At 32.4% G+C, this 14,295-nt stretch overlaps 1 protein-coding gene across 2 annotated transcripts; it reads right to left on the bottom strand.

The window, feature by feature from the left end:
- Positions 1-1,809: 1,809 nt before the first annotated feature.
- Positions 1,810-13,400, bottom strand: api5 (apoptosis inhibitor 5). Of its 2 annotated transcripts, none has more exons than XM_051100253.1 (14): positions 13,087-13,400; positions 11,085-11,246; positions 10,878-10,971; positions 10,690-10,755; positions 10,399-10,550; positions 8,239-8,466; positions 7,727-7,831; positions 7,439-7,528; positions 7,134-7,312; positions 3,425-3,518; positions 3,205-3,261; positions 3,020-3,117; positions 2,785-2,927; positions 1,810-2,702 (listed from the first exon to the last, which is right to left on the bottom strand). In XM_051100253.1, the coding sequence occupies exons 1-14, from the start codon at positions 13,156-13,158 to the stop codon at positions 2,623-2,625; spliced, it is 1,620 nt and encodes a 539-aa protein (XP_050956210.1). In that variant the 5' UTR covers positions 13,159-13,400; the 3' UTR covers positions 1,810-2,622. The 2 variants fall into 2 exon arrangements, with proteins under 2 accessions (XP_050956210.1, XP_050956211.1); XM_051100254.1 differs by having other exon boundaries at positions 8,260-8,466.
- Between the last annotated feature and the right edge of the window lie 895 nt (positions 13,401-14,295).

Raw genomic sequence — 14,295 nt, 5'->3', positions numbered from 1 at the left:
ACCGTATTTTTATTGTCGAGGAGTCGAAATTCAATTCCCTCACATGTATATATGTGACCCTGGATCACAAAACCAATCATAAGGGTAATTTTTTCAAAATTGAGATGTATACATAATCTGAAAGCTGAATCAATAAGCTTTCCATTGATGTATGGTTTGTTAGGATAGGACAATATTTGGCTGAGATACAACTAATCAAAATATTGAGAAATTTGCCTTTGAAGTTCTTTAAATGAAGTTCTTAACAATGTATATGACTTTTTAAAAATTAAGTTTTCATACATTTACAGTAGGAATTTTACAAAATATTTTCATGGAACATGATCTTTACTTAATTTCGTAATGGTTTTTGCCATAAAAGAAAAAACAATAATTTTGACCCATACAATGTATTTTTGGCTATTGCTACAAATATACCCCAGCGACTTAAGACTGGTTTTGTGGCCCAGGGTCACATATGTGACCCTGGACCACAAAACCAGTCTTAATTAGCACGGATGTAGCAATAGCCAAAGATACATTGTATGGGTAATGATTTATGCCAAAAATCATTAGAATAGTAAGTAAAAATCTATGAATATATTTTGTAAATTACCTACCATAATATATCAAAACTGATTTTTTTGGATTAGTAATGCATTGCTAAAGACTTCATTTGAACAACAAGCGATTTTCTGATTTCTAAAGGTGCGATTTTTTTGCATCCTCACATTCCAGACTTTCATAGTTGTATAATTATAATTAATAGTTGTATCTCCGCCAAATATAGTCCTATCCTAACAAACGGAAAACGTATTCAGCTTTCAGGTAAATTATGAATCTCAGTTTAAAAAAATGACCCTTATGACTGGTTTTGTGGTCCAGGGTCACATATGTAATTAAGTTAGGCTAACATTATTTTCCTATATTACGTTACCCCTAAAACGTAAGTCGCATAAACATTTTGCATTTTAGGCTTTTGTTAAGACATTTTTTTGAATTTTACTATCATTAAAGGGACAAAATGTAAGCAAAATCTCTCTCACACAATCTAAATTATTATTAAAAGTTATTTTATTGACGCAAGTCTAGTTGCATCATATGATGTCTATGTATTTTAGAGATAAAACAGATGTGTGAACCTGGACCATAAAACCAGTCTTAAGTGAGATTTAGTGAATTGAGATTTATACATTATCTAAAAGCTGAATAAAGAAGCTTTTTATTGACGTTTGGTTTGTTAGGATAGGGCAATATTTGGCTGAGAAACAACTATTTGAAAATCAGGGATCTAAAAGGTGCAAAAAAATCTAAATATTGAGAAAATCACCTTTAAACTTGTCCAAATTAAGTTCTTAGCAATGCATATTACTAATCAAAATGTAAGTTTTGATACGTTTACGGTAGGAAATTTCCAAAATATCTTCATGGACCCATACAATGTATTATTGGCTATTGCTACAAATATATCCGTGCTACTTATGACTGGTTTTGAGGTCCAGGGTCACATATGGTGAATGATTGATAGATTGCACAATGGTAGAAAAGCGATGTTAAGAATTAGTATGTGATCAAAATAAAACACTTAGATTAAAATGGCCAACAAATTTGAAATTCTCTAATATACTAAATTGTCATGTTTTGAATGTAAATGTGCTTTCTTGGTTGCAGACTGTGGACTTGGATGGCCATCTAGTGGTGTAATTCTTCCATATGAACTTCAGTTGTGACAGTTCAACTCTGAATAAGCACGAGTGTTGAATATGTAAAATGCAAGATTCATGGCTAAATATTTACCCCAATATTCACATTCAAATGAACCAATGAGAATCTGTTGAAAAAGGCAAAAAGATTTAATGTGGGTGAAAAATCTTGTTTGAAATGAAAACCAACAGCTGTAGTACATAAATGTCTGATTTCGGTCAATCAGAAACATTTAAATATCTTCTACAAACTAAGCATGCACAAATCGAAAGAACTCAAATCTATGCAAGCAATATTTGAAAACGATTGGTTCCTTAAATTATTCTCGTAATAGTTTGAAAAGACAAGGCAATCCTACTCTAAAAGGACAACTTCCGTGGAATATTTTACTTATCTTGGAAAAAAAAAAACAAAAAAAAAAAAAAAACTACATTTTAACTTAATACAAAGTTAACAAACATCAGGGCATAAGGGGCGTCATACAAACTTAAATATTTATGTCCTGAAATAAGAAAGACAGCATAAGATTTGACCCACACAAGTTTGATAAAATTCAGAAGGATATTCTTTTTTACTTCTTACAAATCTGTGATTTTTGATCCAACAAAAGCATTGAAAAAATTAAAAAGTTAAAAAAGAAAAGATACATGTCACCATACAAAAACTCTTAAAAAAAGAAAATACACCTTGGCAGTTTTTTTGTTCCACAAAGATGATCCAGAAAGAAAAACACAACCCACACATTTGTAACCAACGGGATAACCGGCTGTGAACGGATTTTCAAAAACACCCAAGAGTAAAATAAGAAAAATGTGGAGAGAAAAAGGATGGATGGAGGGCTGTGAGATGCAGGAAGGACCAGACGAGAGAAACTGTATCAGAGATATTGTTGTGTTGTGGTAATGCAGTTGCATGGGTATAGAAGCATATGCAGTCCTCTTAATAAATCCGGCCTCGGCTTCTGTTTCCTCTTCCTCCGAAGCCCCGTCCTCTGCCGCCCCTGAAGCCTCCTCGTTGTTCTGAAGGCACAGATGAGATCAGTTATATACACAGATGCTAACTCATCCAGTGCTACCAAATACATTTAGATGAGACACTAACCATAAGAGAAGTTTCCAATGCTGGCGCTGTATTTCCCGCTGGGCGGATTGTATATTTGTCGGGCGTCCCTCCTGGGAAGATTTGTGGGAAGCTTCTTTGTTGTCACTGTTGCCCCAATGTCTTCTCCTGACTGCCTCTTCTGGCTGTAGGATATAGACGGAGAGATCATGGCAAAAACTTTAATAAGCAGACTAAATATGGTGATCTCAACATCCAGACTGATCTGAACACATACCCGATTGCTGCTGCTGCCGCCGCCGCCTCTGTCTTCTGCACTGGTTTCCAGGACAGAGTAACTGTGCTTTTATAGGATGGAGGGTTATGAAACAGATCCTGGAGAAGATTGAAGAAAATAAATGAGATCGAAATTTGACATAAAACAGACAGACTTTCAAAACTAGGAGAGTTCATAGATGTTACCTTGATTAAAACATTTATGTTGTTGGTGATCTTCAGAGCCACTACTTTGATTTTATTCTGTGAAGAGACAAAAATGGAATACATGACATCTTTCATCATACTTTTCCAGGGGTTTTTGAAACGCATTTGGTAAATTTTGACCAAAAAAATAAATAAATCCAACTTACAACTTGCCAAATGCTATGAAGCAAAGATCACTTTAAAAAGCATTAAATCATACCTCCTCGGTCTTCAATGCATCTCCAGTCTTGCCTTGCAAAGCAACACGCAGTTGTCGGATATATACTTGGAGCCCGCGTGCAAAGTATTGTAACCTGTAAATTAAACAACAAGTAGTTTAATGTACAGTTCACCTGCCCTTCACAATGTAATAAGATTTTTTAGAAGACTAATGCTGCATTTGTTTGACCAAAATACAGTAAAAACAGAATATCGAAACATTTTCTATTTTAATATATTTTGAAATGTAATTTATTCCTGTGATCAAAGCTGTATTTTCAGCATCATTACTCCAGTCTTCAGTGTCACATGATCCTTCAGAAATCATTTTAAAATTTCTGATTCGCTGTTCAAGAAACATTTATCATCAATTATCTTATTGCTAGAATTATCAAAACAGTTGTGCTGCTTAATATTTTTGCTTCTTTTCCCCAAGCTGCTTTGAATAGAAAGTTCAAACGAACAGCATTTATTTGAAATAGAAATCTTTTCTCACATTATAAATGTCTTTACTGTCACTTTCAATCAATTTAATGCATCCTTGGCTAAACAAACATATTAATTTCTTAAAAAAAACAAAACAAAACAAAAAAAAAAAAATAGCATTGTTTTCTCTGTGGTATTGAAATCAGGGCCAATAATCAAGTAACTGGTTGATCATTCCGATGATTAATCGAGTAACCGGATTATTCTATTTTTTTTCTGTGGTAATTAAAATAGATATTTAACAGTCTTTAAAAATTACTTAAAATACATGTACACTACCAGTCAACAGTTTTTGAACAGCAAGATTTTTAATGCTTTTTTAAAGAAGTCTCTTCTGCTCACCAAGGCTGCATTTATTTGACCAAATAGTACAGCAAAAACAGTACAAATCTGAAAGATTTTTACTACTTAAAATGTTTTCTATTTTAATATATTTTAAAGCTTAAAAAATTATCATCATGTTGAAAATAGCAGAACAGAATTTTTTCTGGTTTCTTTGATGAATAGAAACTTTAGAAGAACAGCATTTATCTGAAATAGAAATCTTTTGTGACATTATAATACTTCTGTTACTAAACAGAAGTATTAATTTCCATAATTTCTTTCCCCAAAAAAATTATACTCCAAGCTTTAGAATGGTATTGTGTATAATGTTACGAAAGCTGTTTTTTTTTGTTGAGAGAAATGCTGATTGTTGGATCTTTCTATTCAAAGAATCCTGAAAAAAAATGCATGCAACCATTTTAAATATTGATAATAATAATAATAACAATAATAATAAAAATGCTTACTAGACAGCAAATTAGAATGATTTCTGAGGGATCATGTGACACTAAAAACTGGAGTAACAGTGCTGAAAATTTAGCTTTGACCATAGGAATAAATTTAATTTTAAAATATATTCAAATAGAAAGCAGTTAGTTTAAAAAGTAAAACTTTTTCACAATATTACTGCTTTTGCTGTATTTTGGAACAAATAAATGCAGGCTTGGTGAGCAGAAGAGAATTCTTAAAAAAAATCTGATAGTGTATAATAGCAATGAGGCAATAATAATTAGATAAAATAAATCAGTATCAAAAGCAAGCAGTCATATGGTTTTACTTAAAACTGTTAAAAATACATAATATATTACAAACAATAGAACTAATGTAAATTATGCATTAAAACAAATGACTGCAGAGGGCACAAACAGCCTGACTATTGTTTTACAGTTTACTTTGCCATCCAATTCTTGTTTAATATTAACTAAACATTTCATTCAAATGTCCACTTAATCTTTAATATTTGCCCATTTCTTTACAACAAATGCAACAGCCACTGTCATTTCTTGAATATGTGTATATTAGGGATGCTCATTTTAACCGGTTAACCGACGGAAAGAATTTTGACCGATTAATACAATCAGTTAAACGGTTTAAAAGGTCATTCTTTTTTTTTTCCCAGTAATTGATCAAAATACTTTAAAACGTTTGCTGGATGATTAAAATAAAATAAACTTGCATTTTTGAGAGAAAAAAAAGATAGATTGTCTAGGCCTATAAGTTGCGTTTTATTATTACATTCTGAAGCCGACGCGAAATGTTTACAAACACTATAAACATAGGCTAGGCTATTTTAGTTCCCCCTCACTCTATAAAAAATTCTTCAATTGAACAATATTCAGGAAAGAACAAGGATGTAAAATACAAGAAGCTAGGCTATATAAACGACAAGCCAAAATACATTCATTAAGGCTAAAGTGAAACTGAAACTAATGTCGGGTCTCTCATTCGACACAAATCCAAATGTTTCCGTATTTGAATGCCAAAATATTATTTATTACATAAACCTGGTTTTGTACTTCACTTGCATTCCAGTATCCACATAAAACAAATGGTTTGGCATGATATTACTTCAGTATGTTGATAACGATTAAGCAGTTGATTTTTCCATATGTTTGGCTGACTGTATTTTATTATGATAATGGAAAGGCTTTTTCCTTCTAACAGTGGAAACGACTCCTTCTAGTCATACAGATAATCAAAACTGTAAACGGTTTGCTTTTGTTTCACAATAAAAACAAATCTTTGTGCTTTTGCAAAATAAAGATCAAAACAGGATGACGCTTTTTAGCCGTCTTCCTTTCGTGCAGCACAAAAATGAACCAAAAACTCTGCATACTAAAGCTACTTGTTGCACAGTTTTTTCTTTCGTTTTGTTTAGTATTAATATTTATTGTATAGGCCTATTCATTCATTATATATATAGCCTAGCTTTATGATGTTTTTCTCCGCTGGCAGAAGCACTGCAAGTGCGTGATGTGATGCGTCCATGTGATTCCTCATGTTTTGTTGTTTGCTGCTTTTTGCACACATAAAATTAATCACTGGAAAACAAATGGTGGTTTGTTTATTTTAAAATAATCTTGGCGGTTACTGGTTAATAATCTGTTAACGAGCGTCGGCTGTCGGTTAGGAAAAATAACCGAAATGAACATCCCTAGTGTATATCAAAACGTGTAAACTCAGAGTGAGGATTTTGAGCTTTTATTTTGAAATTGTGATGAACGGTTAGCATATTGAGAAAGATAATGATATATTCTCCTGTGTTGGCATAGGTTTAGAAATGATTTACCTTACAAATCTGATGAAATTGTGCATGTTGTGTTCCCAGATGATTATTATAATAAACCCAAACTCACAGCAATATGCAGAGATGTAGTTTGAGATGCTCCACACACACGTAAATGATAACTGTTTGTGTGGAGCAGCATTTACTGCGAATGGAGCTGCTCTCACACGCACATACTAACCTACACGTGTGTAAATAATTAAAGCGGATATATTAAACCTACATATATTTATTGAATTGAATCAGTGTTTGTGAATTCACAACTGCATTATGCTTTATTATGATTTTTAAATGTGTTAAATATATCATGCAGCTTTAAAAAATGGTCTTATAATGCATTTCATGTATTCACGTCAGTGAAATGTGCTACTTCCGGTGCTTTGCAGGTTACTCAACACAAGCAAAACATTTTTTAAATGGAGTACTCGAATTGAACTGAAGAATCATAACAGTCCTAACTGGGGGTCTGAGAGTCACGTAACCCACTAGTATTGGTTCTATTGAACTTTTCCATATAAAGACTCTAGTAATGATGCAGATGTTTTGAAAATTTAAAATATTTTCAACATTCAATATCACTATTGTCCTTTTGATGATTAATATGAGATCTGACCTGATCTTGAAGTCCTTCAGCTTCTCTGCACTGATTTTGTCGATGAGAAAGTCAGGTAGTTTTTTGCCCAACTGATGGAAGCTGAAGAGCAGACACTCCACGTAGCTGAACTGCAGCTTGGGCTCTTCATTGGCTGCGTTCTCTCCGTTCTCCTCCTCTGGAGGCAGGGGCATGAACTCCTGGAGACATTAAGGGACAGAGAGATGCAGAACCACAGCATGAGAGGTTGTCTGATGACAAAGCGGCTGAAGTGGAAAGCTTTCTAAATTCCTGCGTGAGGTCAGGAGTTTAACGTATGCCTTTACCAGCAGCTTCTCAAACAGCATGTTGAGATTGACCTCCAGTTTGTCCATGTCGCCACAATACGGACTCATCTCAGCTAATAACTTTAGTACCTGTAGAGCAGAAAATATTGAGTTTTCAATATTTTTTTTTTTTAGCATTCTACGAATATCTGGGCAAAAAAAATCCCAAACAAACAAGTATTAAATGAAAATGTGCCTTGAACTCTCATATACAAGCTTAATATGCAGAGACCTTATGCAGGGTTCAAACCATTTTTGACCATTATTTTTACATCATGTGATACTCACCTCCAGCTGGATGTCCAATTCTGCTACAGGGCTGGTGAGCAGACTGAGGTTGGGCAGAACAAATTCACAGAAGTATGTCACAAAGCGAGTAGAATGTACATTTTTCTGGAGGAGAGAAAGAGAAAAGATCATTTAGATTCGCATTAATATAAACAGTCATGATTTGCACTCGTATTAGTGTAATATTCATGAATGACAGGACAAAAACCAAAAAAAAAAAAAAAAAAAAAAAAAAAAAAAGTCTAAAGTTTCAGAATGAAAAACATACATGAAAACACTAACAATGAAACGATAATATTAATAATAAAAACTGAATTAAATGACAAATGTTCTGTGAAATGTTTAATTAAAATTAAGACTACATTGATTTTTTCTTGGCACTTATTTTTTAAAGATTGGCATTTTTTGTGAACAATTTATTGTTATTTTATGATAATTTATTATTTTCAGAAAGTGACAAAAGATTTAACAGCTGACTATTATTGGAGAAATATTATAATATTATTGCTGACCGTTGCTGTGGTTTCACTCACAGAAAAGAGTGGTAAGGCCTGGCGTGTGCACTGCAGGAGCCGGTCAACGCTGTCTGCATCTGCGGGATTTAGCGCCTGCTCCAGGAAAGCCTGCTCCACCACCAGCTCCACCAGCTGCTGCCGCCCACTCACAGTCTGCATGGTCTTCAGGCCGGACAGGATACGCATCAGAAGAACAAACTCCTCCCCCGTCACATCCTCTAGGACCTGAGACAATCAGATAGAGTGACAGGTCAAGTGGGAGAATGATTGATTATTCTTTCTAAGTATAGAAGAATAATTGGACACGACAAGGTTCATTCAAGTTGTAAAATGTCATGTGGTGTAATTCTCCAAAAAATTTATTTCAAAACTGATTAACAGTTAATAATTCAAGATAGAATACTTACATACAAACATTTTTCCCTTTTTTTTTTTTTTTTTTTTAAATAAAGTGTGTGTTATTACTTTTTATTTGATGGTTACACCACATGCCATTTTCAGAGTAATCAAACTTAAACGTCTCAGATTTTCCAAAACTACACTACCAGTCAAAAGTTTTTGAACAGTAAGATTTTTAATGTCTTTTAAAGAAGTCTCTTCTGCTCACCAAGCCTGCATTTATTTGATCCAAATTACAGCAAAAACAACAAAATTTTGAAATGTTTTTACTATTTAAAATAACTGTTTTCTATTTGAATACATTTTAAAATGTAATTTATTCCTGTGATTTCAAAGCTGAATTTTTAGCATCATTACTTTACACACGAACATTTAGAAATCATTTTAATATTCTGATTTTGATTAGCTGCTCTGAAACATTTATTATTATTATTACTATGATTATGATTATGTTGAAGAGAATTTTAGAACTTTTTCAGGTTTTTTGATGAATAGAAGTTCAGAACAGCGTTTAAACTTTTGTAACATTATAAATGTCTTTATCATCACTTTTAATCAATTTTAAACAATCCTTGCTAAACAAAAGTATTAATTTCTATAGTTTCTTTCCCAAAAAACAAAAACATTATACTGACTCCAAGCTTTTAAATAGTATAGTGTATAATGATACACAAGCTTTTTATTTCAGATAAATGCTGACCCTTTGGATCTTTCTATTCATCAAAGAATCCTGAAAATGTACTCAACTGTTTTAAATATTGATAACAATAATAAAATAAACATGTTTCCTGAACAGCAAATCAGAATATTAGAATGATTTCTGAAGTATCATGCGACTGGAGTAATGATGCTGAAAATATATCTTTGATCACAGGGATAAATTGCAATTTTTAAATATTCAAATAAATGCAGGCTTGGTGAGTAGAAAAGACTTCTTAAAAAAAACAAAAAACAACAACCACTAAAAATCTTACTGTTTAAAACCTTTTGACTATATATATATATATATATATATATATATATATATATATATATATATATATATACACACACACACACATATACACACATATATATATATATATATATATATATATATAGCAAAACAGCATGTGACCCTGGACCACAAAACCAAAATCTTACTGTTTAAAACCTTTTTACTATATATATATATATATATATATATATATATATATATATATATATATATATATATATATATATACACATATATATATATATATATATATATATATAGCAAAACAGCATGTGACCCTGGACCACAAGTTGTCTTAAGTTGCACGGGTATATTTATAGCAATAGCCAAAAATACAATGTATAGGTCAAAATTATTTTTTGCACCCTCAGGTTCCAGATTGTTAAATAGCTGTTTCTTGGCCAAACACTGTCCTATCCTGAAAAAAAATCTAATATATCAATGGAAAGCTTATTTATTCAGCTTTCAAATAATGTATAAATCTCGATTTCAAAAAATTGACACTTATGACTGGTTTTGTGGTCCAGGGTCACATATGAGAATTATTTTAAGGATCATGTGAGACTGATGACCGGAGTAATGATGCCGAAAATTCAGCTTTACATAGGAACAAGTTACACACAAAACTGTTATTCTGAATGGTAATATTATACAATATTACTATTTTTACTGCTCAAACAACAGCAGTCTTGGTAAGCTTTCCCCAACCCCACACTTCTAAAAGGTAGTATATGTGTGGAAAATAAAAATATGAATGATACCTTTTTTGTCTCTATGAAGATGTAATCCTCCACCTCTTTTGTCATTGCGTCATCTGGCATTGTTTTCAACTTAGTAGAGAGAAACTTAATCGCTCTTTCTCGAACAATATCTTCTCCCTGCAGGATCTGACTGAACAAGCCTCCCAAAGTGCCTGTAAAGAAAGATGCCAGGGTCAGCCAGGAGGTCTTTAAATCATGTTAGACACAACACAAAAACAGTACTTCGTAATTAGAATTAACAGATAACACATTCTACCCATAAAGCATTGAGGGCATAATGAAGATGGATACCTTTTGCATCGATTTTGAATATGGAGATCAAAGCTGTGTTGACTTGATTGAATTCAGCAGAATCATCTAGAAGATACGAGAAGAAACAACTATAAATCAAACAGCTGAAAAACAGTTATTGCATCTGACTAATTTCTGTTAAGAACTTAACACTGCCTAAAAAAGCAGGTTTTTAGTAGATGTGAGACCTGTCTGCAGCAGCTGTGTGAGGATGTCTGCGACTCTGGGTAAATTCTCTCCTGATGCGAAACGGGGCAGTTCTTTGATAGCCTGCCTTCTGATCTATAATCAGGAAATCAGGAAATCAGGAAAGACAAACCAACAATGTCAAGATTTGTTTTCTGGTATTAACACCCACAACATGCAAATCTCTAAAATGATGATAGTGTACTCACAGATACATCCTCATCCTCACACAGATCAAGCTGTGCATTGATGGCTGCATCAGCCAGCTCTGGAAAACTGCTGAAGAATTTTGGAATGAACTGTGCAGCCAGTCGCTTCTCCTTTGGACCGCCTTTAACTCCATCCAGAATTACCTGATAAGCATCTTTGTGCTGAAAAAAAAAAAAAAAAAAAAAGAAAGAAAGAAAAAAAAAAAAAAAAGAAGCAATTTTTTCAAAATAGATCAAAATAAGCACTATTTCATAAAAGTAGTACATTTAAATCATTATGATCATTTAACATCATTTCTATTAATGCAAGCAATGTTTCTTTAAGATACATGTTTATATTTTAATAACAAATTTAATACAAGAAATACTGAGTGATAACACCCGTGAAATATTTTGAAGTATCCTATGCTCACCAAGGCTGCATTTACTTGAAGAAAAATATACTAAAAACAGCGATACTGTGAAATATTATTACAGTTTAAAATAAAAAAAAATATTTTCTACTTAAAGATATTTAAAAATGTAACTTATTCCTGTGAGGAAATATATATATATATTATATTATTATTATTTATTAATTATCATATTAATAGAATAGTTTAACAGAATTATCAATAGTTTTTACAAAAATATTTAAATAACTGCAAAAAGCAGCAAAAATTGTTTTCAACAATGATAATGACACCCATTTTTAATAAGCGTGGACAAATAATTGCCAAATAATTGTCGCACATTTATTTGATCCCAAATACAGCAAAAGCAGTAATATTGTGAAATATGTTTACTACTTAAAATAACTGCTCTCTATTTGAATATATTTTAAAATTTGATTTATTCCTGTGATTATTATTATCAATATTTAAAACAGTTGAGTAAATTTTTCTTCAGGATTCTTTGATAAATAGAAAGATCCAAATATCAGCATTTATCTGAAATAAAAAGCTTTTGTAACATTATACACTATACCATCCTTGAAGTCAGTATAATTTTTTTTTTCTATTTTTTTGTGAATGATAGAAATTAATACTTTTATTTAGCAGGGATGCTTTACATTGATCAAAAGTGATAATTAAGAAATTTATAATGTTACAAATTATTTTATTTAAGATAAATGCTGCTCTTCTGAACTTTCTATTCACCAAAGAAGCCCAAAAAGAAAAAATTGTATTCAGCTGTTTTCAACATAAATATTTTTTTTTTTTTGAGCAGCAAATCAATTTTCTTCTGAAAGAATGACGCTTGAATCACAGGAATAAATTACATTTTAAAATATATTCAAATAGAAAATAAAAGTATTTTAAACAGTAAAAATAGTTCTGAATTATGTTTTTGCTGTACTACGGAATAAGTAAATGCAGGCAGATTTCTTTTAAAATATTAAAAACTTTCGACTGGTAGTGTATATAGTAAAATCAAATAAATGATATGTAACAGAACACATAAATATGTAACGTTTAAATAAATACCACGACATATTATATAAATGACATTACATTTGACATTACACATCTAAATGTTTACTCAAATTAAAGCTTCCAAAATAAGGAAAAAGCTACCAGATTTGCATTATCTAAATTCACTCATCTGATGCAAGTTTATCCTAAGATGTAAATCATTCATCAGTATTTCTGTGCGCAGATTTGCGGAAACCCACATTCACAAACGCGTTACGTACACAGCGTAACACTAGCCTTCGCTAAACGTGACAGCTTGTTCTTTAACAAACCTCAAATTTAACCAACGTACTTCTTTAGAAACAAACTATACAAACCCTTCCTGCATGCACAGCTGCGCTTATAGCCCGCACATGGCCCTGTTACCTTATTTACTCAAAAACACCAAACATCTCTTGTCGGATATTAGCGCTAATGTGCTAGTACGTTAGAGGAGGCCGCGTAGAAACCCTACAGTCTTTCAATTAATAAAATCCCACCCAAACTAAATATCTAAAGAGTACTTATCCTATAGAACAGACAAAGCTAAGACGTGAGGGTTTGTTTACTTTGCTGAGGTCCTCTTTAGCGTCGGCGAGGATGCCGTAGTTACGGTAGAGCTCCTCCACTGTCGCCGCCATCAGCGTGTCCGACTTCACCGGGGGGTTTCAATGAATAATGGCAGTTTTGCTGCTCCTCCTGTGACACTTCCGCTGTATCCGCTCGAAATGTCCTCAAACGCGTCACAATATTAAAGCACAGATGTAATGTGGGCTGGAGTGGGATGTTATTTTGGAAGCAAACGTTGCTCTCGCGTGCAGAACGCCAGCTTGGGTTTGTTGCTCTGTGCGGCGGCGGGACGAACACTTCTTCGGCGCTTTTGGGGGATGATTGACAGTGTCATTGGATAAGAGCGCCATCTGCCGGAGTGGGTGTCTAATGGCACTAATCACTATTAAAGGGGTGGTTCGCTCAAAAATGAAAATTCCGTCATTAATTATTCACCCTCGTGTCGTTCCGGACCGGTAAAACCGTCTTCAGAACACAAATTACACATTTGTTCTCTTTCGTCTCAGTCTTCGACGCGCATTCACAAGAAAACCATGACGAATGTGTGTGGTGCTGCTGACACAGTGATGTTATAGTGTTAAAGACTCACTATATACACTATAAACACTTTAAAAGAGACAGACATGTAGATGTCTGACCTTATTTATCGCATCAAAATTTGTTTATACTTTACCATAGTTAGGGGTGGATATTTATCGCCTGTTTATTATTCATGCAACAATACATATTACTGTTATAGTTTTTATTAGTAACCATTACAGTATAGCTGATAACATTGTCTAGTGCTCTTGGAATGTTTTTAGCATGATTTGTGAAAATGTACACTACTGTTCAAAAGTTTGTTTGTTTCTTTTTTTTTTTTTTTTTAAGAAATTAATACTTTTATTCACCAAGGATGTATTAAGTTAATAATTAAAAGTTTATTAAAAGTTAATAATAAATAATTTACATTGTTATAAAATATTTAGATTTTGAATAAACACTGTACTTTTTAAACTTGTTATTCATCCAACACTGATCATTCTAATAATAAATCCGCATATTAGAATGATTTCTGAAGGATCATGTGACACTTAGACTGGAGTAACAGCTGATAAAAATTCAGCTTTTCATCACAGGAATAAATTCTATTTTAAAGTATGTTAAAATAAAAAACATTATTTTATATTGTAAAAACATTTTGCAATATTACTGTTTTTTTCTATATT

The sequence above is a fragment of the Labeo rohita genome, chromosome 25 (genome assembly GCF_022985175.1).
Source record: "Labeo rohita strain BAU-BD-2019 chromosome 25, IGBB_LRoh.1.0, whole genome shotgun sequence".
NCBI lineage: Eukaryota > Metazoa > Chordata > Actinopteri > Cypriniformes > Cyprinidae > Labeo > Labeo rohita.
Note: the sequence above shows the minus strand (reverse complement) of the source record. Positions and strands in the feature narration are given on the sequence as shown.